We start from the raw sequence: 9,975 nt of genomic DNA on the forward strand, positions 1-9,975 counted from the left end.
CACCACGATCAGCCTCAGCACGGGGCTTGGTGTCCTGAGGAAGAGCTCATAGCAATGTAGGTAAAGCACAAGGGCACCTGAGTGGCAGCCACAAGGGCTCATGGTGACTCAGTTCTCCTCCCAGGGCAGGGCTGCAGGGACATGGATCAGGACCACAGCTCACGCTTTCTCCCTTCCCAGGTTGCTCCCTCCCCAGCACATGCAGCAGCACAGAACTGCCAGGGGCTGTGCTCTGAGACTTGAAAAGGATCAGATGCCCAGGCGGCTATCAAAAACATGACTTGCAAATCAAAGCATTGCTTAAACACAGACTCATATTTGTCTTTGATTTTGATTCCCCACTCATCCATTTCCCCCCCTTCCCCAGGTGGGTCTCAGCAGCCAGGAGGTTCCATGCAAGTGTCACCATTTGCTGTTTCCATCAAGAAAGGGATCTCAGCCCTTTGGTCAAGCTCCAGACTTCAGAAAGCCCCTGGCATCCTCTAGCAAGAGACAAAACAGCAGGACTCAGCCTGGGGACCCACACGGAGCTGCTGGGAGCCAGGGAGCAGCTGACAGCACCCTGTGCCAACTGCAACACCAGGTCTTATCTCTGCCCCCTGGTTCGGGCAGGGGGAGCCCCGAGGGGCTGGCAGCAAGTCCAGGACTCTGCCTGTGGTTCCTGGCTGCATGTCAGCACAGCCCTGGGGCCATCCTGTCCCCCACCTGCTGCTTCTAGCACATTCTCTGCTGCCTTGGCCCCAACAAGTTGTATTTCCTCTCCCTCACTTCTATAGGTGCCTCTCATGCATCATTTTCCCCACCTAAACTGTGCTTGTCTGCTCACTCACACCAGTCTTTCCATCCATTTCCCTGTCTCCCATCCATTTCAGATCTACCAGCCCACGTATACCCTGTCCCCCTGTGGCCTTTTCCTCCAGGGTCACCCTCTGCCCTTGCTCCCCCCTCACAAAGGTTCTGCAAAAGAATCTCTGTAGGTTTAGCAGGTCGGAGCCACCTTTGCACGGTTCCACTTATGAAAGCTTTCACTGGGTGACAGCTCCAATGCTGCCTTTTCCCCTGGAAGCAGGACAGGCTGAGACAGCAACCTTTGAAACCTGCAACAAAGGCTCCCCAAAGGGCTCTGCTCTGCCTTAGTGCACTATGGTACCCCCACCCTCTGCTCCACAGCCCCCCACTCAAATACCTCCAGAAGCAGCCTCTGCCCATGCAGCCCTGCAAAGACTGGCTCAGTCTCCAGCACTGCCCTTCCAGCTGGCTGAGGGGCACAAGACAGCGTCCGACAGCCAAACCCAGGGGAAAAAAGCAGAACAAGCCAGCAGGGAGCTGAGCCCCTCACTCTATGCCCTGCCTACCTGCCCATGCAAGGAGCCTCCAGTGCCTGACTTCATCCCTCGGTTAATCAACACAGTGAAATTCAAGCAAGCTGGACACTAAAGAGCATGGATGAATTAATTCCACAAACCTCATTAGCGCTCAGTCTGACTCAGTGTCCAAATCCTCTGCTGCAGCCCGAAAAACAGGCACCCACACACCAAGCCAAGAAATTCCTCTGAAGGCAGAGGGGGAACGCGCTGCTTTGCTGCTGCAACTTGATTTCCAGTCTTGGCCTTTTCTTTCTTCTCCTTCTTCTTCTCCCCCCACCCCGTCTTTATTTTCTGTCCCCTTTTTTTTTTCCGGTTAAATGTCAGCCTCCCGGCCGGGAGGAAGGGCAGGCAGACCTCGGTCCTGCATCCCTCCCGCTGCCTTCTGCACCCTCCAGTCCAACACCGACTTTGTTCTTGCTCCTCTCACCTCTAGAGCTGCCGCCTCTCCCTCCGCGGGCTGGCAGGGAGGAAAGGTGGGAGCAGCAATAAATGAGATCAGACCGCAGGTGAGGACGAGCTTTATCCCAGTTGGGGAGGAAAGGGGTGCCCGTGACTCAGGGCTTGGCATTCTTCCTTCACACACCTGGATGGGCAGGAACAGCCCACGTAGCCGCCCAGACCCTCCCTCTGCACAAGCACCATCCCACAGGAAAAGGGCTGAGAGGGTGGTTGGAGAGGGCTGTGGGGTATGGGCAGCGTCAGCTGCTTACCTTTGCCTGTCTGGGTGGGGGGGTTCTCCTCCACGTTTCCTTCTGGCAGGAGCGGGGCTGTTACCCCAGCACACAGGCAGCTCCTAGCTGTAATACCAGGTAAATTCCTGCTGCGACAGCCACCTGAGCCCAGCCTCTGTACTGTGCCTGCAGAACAGACAGATCCACATCTGGCTTTACCCCAGGGTGCAAGCACAACAGTCCGCCCTACATCTGCAATAGGTCTGGCTTGTGGGTCAATGCAATTCCTTCTAGCACTGTGAGACCCACCCACAGCTGCCCCTAATGCATCCTACCATGGTCCAAAGAGCAGCAATCCCACAACTGCAACCAGCCCTTCTGCTGGGCTGGATCCCAAACCCTCTCCCCAGCCAAAGAGCAGCAGGGTTTAGAGTTCAGGTGAGGTTATTTGCTCTGACTCGCAGCACCCTTTCGCTTAGAAGCTGGGGTTTGTCATGGCTCAGCTACACCTCCTGTGGTGCACAGAGGGTACACATACTTGGCAGATGCAGTAGCAGAAGCTGTGTTTTAGCTTCCTGATAAATCCTCACAAGGAAAACAGCAACAGCCAGATGAAAAGCTCACATATTTCCTGCCTGCACTGGAGATGAAATATATAAGCAGGGCAATTTTTGCCTCTGTTATCGATGTAGCACCACAGAGGCTTCTGAACAACTTCCTGATGGTGGGGACCAAGCACTGATTTCAAAGAAAGTGAGGAGCAAGATTCCTTTCACTGCAAGAAATATGAAACTCAAATAAATATGTGTAAACTGATTAAGCCTCAGGGGAAAGGAAGATGTGCTCGTGCCATTAAAAACTGCAGCAAATGGGAAACAGGTAGGGGCACAGCTGAGGATGGCTCAGGCAGCATAACTGGTATTTCCCAGTTTCTGAACACTTGGACTTCACACCCTCAACCTGATCCTGTCCCTTTTAGAGATGACATTTTCAATCTCTGAATAAAAATTCTGCAAATGAAGGGGGTTTGCTGTCAGGTTTTGTTAAACCCCAACAGACATTTGCTGCAATGTGAGAACTGGGACATGAGGCTCCAGTGCTCAAGCTGCAGCAGTGGCAGCTGGGAAAAAGCATATTGGTGCTAGTGAGGTGCTGAAGACAGAGGGTCCACACACGGGACTCTGTCTGCTCACCTTCCCTGCTCCTCCACATGGTCCTGTCCACCAGGAGCACACATCAGCCCCAGCCTACCTCCCTCCACCATAGCTCTCCCCTGCTACCACTGGGGCAATTCTGCTGTAAACTAGAGTTAATAAAAGCCAATTTAGGCTACAAGCAAGAACCATACTACTAAAAACAAAAACCCCACAAAAAAAACTAACAAGAAACTCAGTCATCAGGAACTCTGGAACTAACCAGAAAAGCATGGGAGCAGCTACCTTCCACCATGGTGTTTGGTGGCCTTGGTTTCTGACCCTTCTCCTTTCCCCACCTGAGATGGAAGATGTCTTGTCTGTTGTAAAGTATCTCTGGTGTCACCTGCAGACACTCTGACTTCCCCAGGGCTGCCTGACACCACTTTTCTCCCCTTCCTCCCTGCAGCAGCAGGGCAGGACCAGCTGACCTCAACATCCCCAGCTGTCACAAGCAGCCTGGTTACTCACCACAGGTGCTGCCGAAGAGCCCAAGATACTAATTTTGCATCCTTCTTAGAGACACTTTCCCCCAGCCCTTCAGAGAGCTCTGAGAATAGAGCATGAATTTTCCCAGAGACCTGTAGCTAACCTGTACTAAAGTAGACATTTGTAGGGCTGATAAAAGGCACTTTTCTGGTATCAAGACAACTCTACCACCAAGCTTTAAGGCAACAAAGCAGAGAGGAGTTAGAGATAATTAATAAGTGGTCATAAGAATATAACAGGTTTCACTTCATAGAATCCCAAACTGGTTTGGGTTGGAAGGGACCTTAAAGTTCATCCAGCTCCAGCCCCTGTGACAGGCAGGGACCCCTTCCACTGGAGCAGCTTGCTCCAAGCCCCTGTGTCCAACCTGGCCTTGAACACTGCCAGCGATGGGGCAGCCACAGCTTCTCTGGACACCCTGTGCCAGCACCTCAGCACCCTCACAGGGAAGAGCTTCTGCCTAAGAGCTCATCTCAGTCTCCCCTGTTCTGGCAGGTTCAAGCCATTCCCCCTTGGCCTGTCCCTACAGGCCCTTGTCCCAAGCCCCTCTCCAGGTTTCCTGCAGCCCCTTTAGGCACTGGAGCTGCTCTCAGATCTCCCCTTCAGGAGCCTTCTCTTGTCCAGGCTGACCCAGCCCACCTTTTTAAAAACAAATTCTAAAAATTGTTGTTTTATGAGTTGAAAAACTTGAAAAGCTCAGGTTTTTGCATTGGTTCCGTACCTTGCACTTGCTGCTGCTGGACCATAAATTTGTGGTTTTAAACAAGAGGGGACAGGGTCTGCAGAGAGGAAGCAGCAGCAGATTTTGGTGCAAATGGCACAACCAAAGCTCACAGCCATTGATGGGGTGGACCTCACACCTATAAGTCAGTGATTTTCTGATCTAGAAATTTTCCACCTCAGAGTGAAAAGAAGTTGCTCTACCACTCACAGTAAATTACTGTGTTCTCTGCTGAGACTGCCAGTCTGACTGGCAATTACTGATCATTACAAGTGATTTTAGGGTTAATTCTTCTTTTAAATGCTACACCAGCTTATATAGAACCTTTCTTCTTTCTCTCCTGCCACTGCAGTTTGTCTGGAGGCAGCTCTGGGGCTTTTTCTAGGTCTCTATTGAGCAGTTAGAGCCAAGATCCCAGTCCTGGAGCCTGTTCATTCCCTTTCTGAATTCTGTAACAAGATGCACTGCTAAAAGAAATACTCAATCCCATAGCTGCACTGTACAGTGTAGTGGCAATATCCTGCTATCTGGCATAAATTTAAGCAGTGCTTAACAATATATTATTAGTGTACATTAATGTGCGCATAATTTATTGCACTAAGTTATGCTTAATGTAATTATCCAAGTAATTAAACGTGCAGGATGAAATCTGCTTCTATGTTCTCTTCCTCAGCTTTCCCCCGAAGACAGCATTAACTATATGTCCGTTTTGCAGTGGATGTTCCTGTCAGGAACACACACCTAAAGGAAAATCTCTCTGCTGAACATCATTGATCCCTATTTTCCTCTGGGATGGGTCAGCAGCAAGAGGTAAGTTACTACAGGGTTACTTTAGTGTCTAACCCAGCTGTCAGAAGGCCGGAAGCACACTTGTGTTATGTCTGAAGGATTTCAGCAGGCAGCCCACCTTTCCTCCCAGTTTGTGTTAGCCCCATTCAATAATGAGTAAGGATCTCCTGAGGAGCCTGCAAACACAAACCAGGCGAGGAGTTGGGCTTTCACCTTTGTCATGCTCTCCAACCACTGCAAGTGGCTACACAAAGCTAAGAGAGGTTAAAAGTACCAGTAACTTCACCTTTTATCACTGCTCCAAAAGGCAGGCTTGTTTTCCTATAAAGAAGGAAGAACAAGCTTGGTAGAGGATAGACAGACAGACGCCTTTCATGTGAAAAGGCAAAGCCTTTTCTTGTAAAATCCTGGTATTCCGCTGTTTGTTGGCAACAGAGAGCAGGAGGCCAGCCCCAGCCAAAGACAAGTTTCAAGTAAACAAAGACTAAATGTTGGAAGTCATCGGTGTCCATGGTTCTTGCTTAGCACAAAAGGAAGGAAGTTGAATATAAACAGAGGAACAGCGGCACCCGGCAAGGCTTGAGATGGAAAACGGCTCTGTAGGAGTGGTGCATGTCTGTGCTGGTGTAAACATTCCCCAGAAGGAAGAGATCTCACACCTCAATAGCAATTTATTTAACATTAGGCAGTCTTGGAGAGCCCTACTGTGCAGCATCTCTTTCTCCGGAGGCAATGCCGCTGGGCTGGCCTGGTTCACGCTGCTCAACAGGAGCGAGCAGCCTGTGCCCTTGGATCCATTTCTGGGCACATCACAAGGACCATCTGCTTGAGGAGCTTCACAGGAGCTACAACTTCTTGTCCCCTGCAATGTCCAAGAGCTGGAAGGGAGCTTATGCCAGTGTCAGCAAATCAGATGTCGTTGAAACCATCACCTCCACCTGCAGGAGCTCACTATGCCCTCCGCAAAGCCTCGGTACAACCCAGAGCCTGGGCAAGGAAGACTTCTCGTTCATTTTGTGTAGTCTGTGTAAATAACTCCCATAGAACAGTACAGCAGCAGTCCAAGTAAAACATAGCTTGAGGTGCTCCCATTTTATGGTTTGAGGTGGGGCTGGCAAGGGCTGCCCCTCCCCACCCACTCTTTCAGGGAGACAGCAACAGCTAGACATAAAATAAAAGCAAGTCCTGAATATACAAAATCCATTCTCACCACAGCATCAAAGGAGGGCAGATCTCCAAATCACAACAAGCAAACGGGAAAGAAAAGCAATTCCTCAGGGTGTGGAGGTGGGAGAAGACTTCAGAAGGGAGAGTGAGAGCAGGACCAGCCCTGCCAAAGGTGATTTCATTATGCAAGCTCTCCTCCGTTTGCTGTGCAGCCCGGCCTGGCACAGGCACACACCGAATGTGGAGTTTCAGCTAAGAGAAACCTGCTCAAGCTGGGAGACACCCATGCTTAAAAAGGCAGTAAGCAGAGAGAAGCCCCATGACTCCAAGGAGCATGAGCCTGTAATTCTCAGGCAAAGGAATAATGAAAATAGGGCTGGTTTTACCCTCCTGGGTACAGTCAGAGTCCCCTTGGGAGGAGAGGCAAGAATGAACACCTGTAGCACTGCTGCAGGCACAGCCTGAGCAATCACTGTTGCAGTGCAGCTGGCACTTAAACACCCAGCAGCTGCCACATCACCCTGGTACGATCCCAGGTTTCATGGGTTAGGAAAGGATCCTTCTTCCCTTAGGACATTCTTGCACACCTAAAGCTCCCTCCATGTGTCTCTGTTGCACTGACTAACCACAGCCAAATGCAACCAGTGCGATCACCTTCTCAGAGGTAGAAGTAGGAAAGAGGCTTTTTGCTAGAACTGGAGTTTCCAACCTGTGTATCCATCTATTACTTCCGAAAGGAACACACAAGATAAACAAGAGCAGCCAGCTATTGTACTGGCTGCAAGTCTGTTACATAATGGTTGGCATCTCCCCTCCAGCTTCTTGAACAGGAGTGAAACACCCCGACCAACCAATCACACACATTTCAAGTTGCTCTCTGCACTGTGGGTAGTGAACACTCTCCTGTGAGAGCTCAGGGGCATGGCATCGCTCAGCCTGCCCTCATGCAGAAGCCCATTACTGCAGGAATTTGAAATCTGCTGCTCCATGTGCCTCACGGCCATCTCTCTCTGCACACTTCAGCAGAGATTTTCCTCCTTATTCTTCTATGTACCATAGAATCCCAGACTGGTTTGGATTAAAGGGACCTTAAAGCTCATCCAGTTCCAGCCCCTGCCACAGGCAGAGACCCCTTCCACTGGAGCAGCTTGCTCCAAGCCCCTGTGTCCAACCTGGCCTTGAACACTGCCAGGGATGGGGCATCCTCACCAAGTCCTGCTGATCATTTTCCTGTAGCTCCAGAGCAGCATCCAAGGAACAAGGTACGAGCTAAACAAGCAGTACTTCTTAGCTCTGGTCATGAAGGCTGCAAAGAAATCCAGAGGTTTGAAATGGCGAGGGATACTGCAGTGCAAGAAAGATGCATGGAAGAGGAAGGGTGAGATGCCAGGATGTGTGATACAAGTTACCTTCATTTAAACGATGTTCCATAGCTGCTGCAGTTAAATGTTTAAGAGCAGTTAATGCTGCCTTGACAGACTCCCCCACTCTGCCCTTACCAGCAGTTCCAGTTACAGGCAGGACGGAGGAAGGGGATGCACAGGACTTGCTACCTCTGGGCCTTCCTGTGACCGGTACACATCCCCATGACGTATGTGATCTCACTCAGCTTCAGACCTTCTGACAGCACTTATATCAAGGATACTCACTGGAGTAGCAGTAGTTGTTCCAGGCGGCCAGACACACACCTCCCACCCCTATTCACAGGGGCAGACAATTGCAGTCACCATTCTCATGGCCAAAGTTTGCCATAAGTTTCTTACAAGAGAAACCACAGCAACTGGTGCCCACCTTGCTGCAGTTTTACTGTTGTACCTTCATCCACATGTCAAGAGTTCAACAGGACTTTAAAAGAGATACTTATAGTATGCACGTTTTTAAACAGGATGGAATTATACAAGACATTCTATACAGGACAGTCACCTTATGGAGCTGCAGAGCTCCCTAATGGCTTGCATTTCCCATTTCTCACAAGTGTATCTTTGGCCTTTACAGGAAACCCCCGAAAGCTGCTTCCCAAGGCAAGGAAATAAACACCTCAACCTGTTGTGACGAGATGTGTCTTCCTCTGCGGAATACAGTACAATCCCCACATAGAAGACTGGGAGCTGTTACCATCTTCCATAGGAAGATGATGGAGTTCAGGTATCTGTCACAAGCTTTATAAATGCAAAATGTAGATCAGGAGCAACACAAGGTATAAAAAAAACCCTGAAAAAGCAACACTGAATTCTAGGATGCTTTTGCTGATCTCCAACTGTGTTTCCCATTACTACTTATGCAGGAAAAAATCCCCAACAGGCTCGGGGTAGAAATTTAACTTAAAACAATTGGAAAGAGAAAAACTACTGAGTCTGTACACTCATGGTCTAAGAATTAAAGTCCACTGAAATAACCCGGAATGATCACTCCAAAGAATCAAAAAAGGCCAGGTGAGCAGCTAGATCTCCGCACATACAGAACCAGTCAAGTTACTCCCCTCACCTACTTCAAAACAAGGAACGATCTCCTTCACCCATGTCTGTTGAACTCCTTTTCAGGAGGCAGGCCTCTAAAGGTGATGGTTTTATGGAAGGCCCAGGTGCGAGTGCTACAATTTGTTCAACATGCAGAAACAGGGAGACGGGGAAAGAACCAAACAAGAAGCAGTAAGAACAGCTGAATTGCCAACTATTGCAGAACAACACCTACAATAAAAGTATCTCATTCAGAATCAGTTTAATGTCCTTCCCTGCCTCTCCCACCCAGAGTTTAAGAAAAAGACTGATGATGTGAAGCAGCCTTCATGCCATCCCCACTCTCAAGGAGTTATCACACACTCACCTGTAGCCCAGAGCACAACAAAATTTGTGGCTGCCCCATCCCTGGCAGTGTTCTGGGCTGCACAAACCTTGGAGCAACCTGCTCTAGTGGAAAGCATCCCACCAAGATGAGAAATGTAGACACATCAATGACACCAGGTTTGGTTGTATGTTTTGGGTTTTTTTTTGTTTGTTTGGTTTTTTTTAAGACTCTTCCATTTTTTAGATTAATTTTTTTTTGCCACACAGGTAAGATTTATACAATAAAATTTTCAACTGAAAATACTTCTTTCACAAGAGTGGAGCAAGCAGTAACTGCCATGTGTGCATTTCACAGTACATCACTATCTAGCACAAAGATGGACAATACCACAAGAAAGATAAGACTCTCTCTTCTTATCCACTGACCAATCTCATTCTGTAGCAATAGAAGTCTTTTCTGCACAGGTGTTTGCAAAGGAGCTCACAAATCAAACCTCTGCAGCTTACAGGTTCTACATAGAAATCTCCATCCCTGCAAGACTGTCACGACTATTTCAGCACAGTTTCCTCAACACTTAAACTATCTAACATGTGGCACCAAGAGCTACACAGACGCACACACAGGTACAGATGACAGTACTGTAATAATCTACATTCACAGATGTAGATCACATCAAGTCTTTGCTACACAGTTGAAGATGGACACTGACCAATCGTCTTTGCTTTAATTCCCTTGGAACTGAGTTAGCACAGTTTGCTTTGTGCCCCTTCTCCCGCCCGGCCCCCCCCCCCCCA

The 9,975-nt window shown here is 49.1% G+C and overlaps 1 protein-coding gene across 8 annotated transcripts in view; it reads right to left on the reverse strand.

The window, feature by feature from the left end:
- Positions 1–2,203, reverse strand: part of ITGB4 (integrin subunit beta 4) — a 29,459-nt gene extending 27,256 nt beyond the window's left edge. For 3 of the 8 annotated variants that reach the window (XM_031042221.2, XM_031042216.2, XM_013130757.3), the window contains exon 1: positions 1,466–1,917. In XM_031042221.2, coding sequence (XP_030898081.1) covers positions 1,466–1,470 — 5 coding nt within the window. In that variant the 5' untranslated portion in view covers positions 1,471–1,917. Of the gene's footprint in view, positions 1–1,465; positions 1,931–2,077 lie in introns of those variants that run through there. The other 5 variants (XM_031042219.2, XM_031042217.2, XM_031042218.2 and 2 more) reach the window with 4 other exon arrangements.
- Positions 2,204–9,975: the final 7,772 nt, after the last annotated feature.

The sequence above is a fragment of the Melopsittacus undulatus genome, chromosome 11 (assembly GCF_012275295.1).
Source record: "Melopsittacus undulatus isolate bMelUnd1 chromosome 11, bMelUnd1.mat.Z, whole genome shotgun sequence".
NCBI classification, from domain to species: Eukaryota; Metazoa; Chordata; class Aves; order Psittaciformes; family Psittaculidae; genus Melopsittacus; species Melopsittacus undulatus.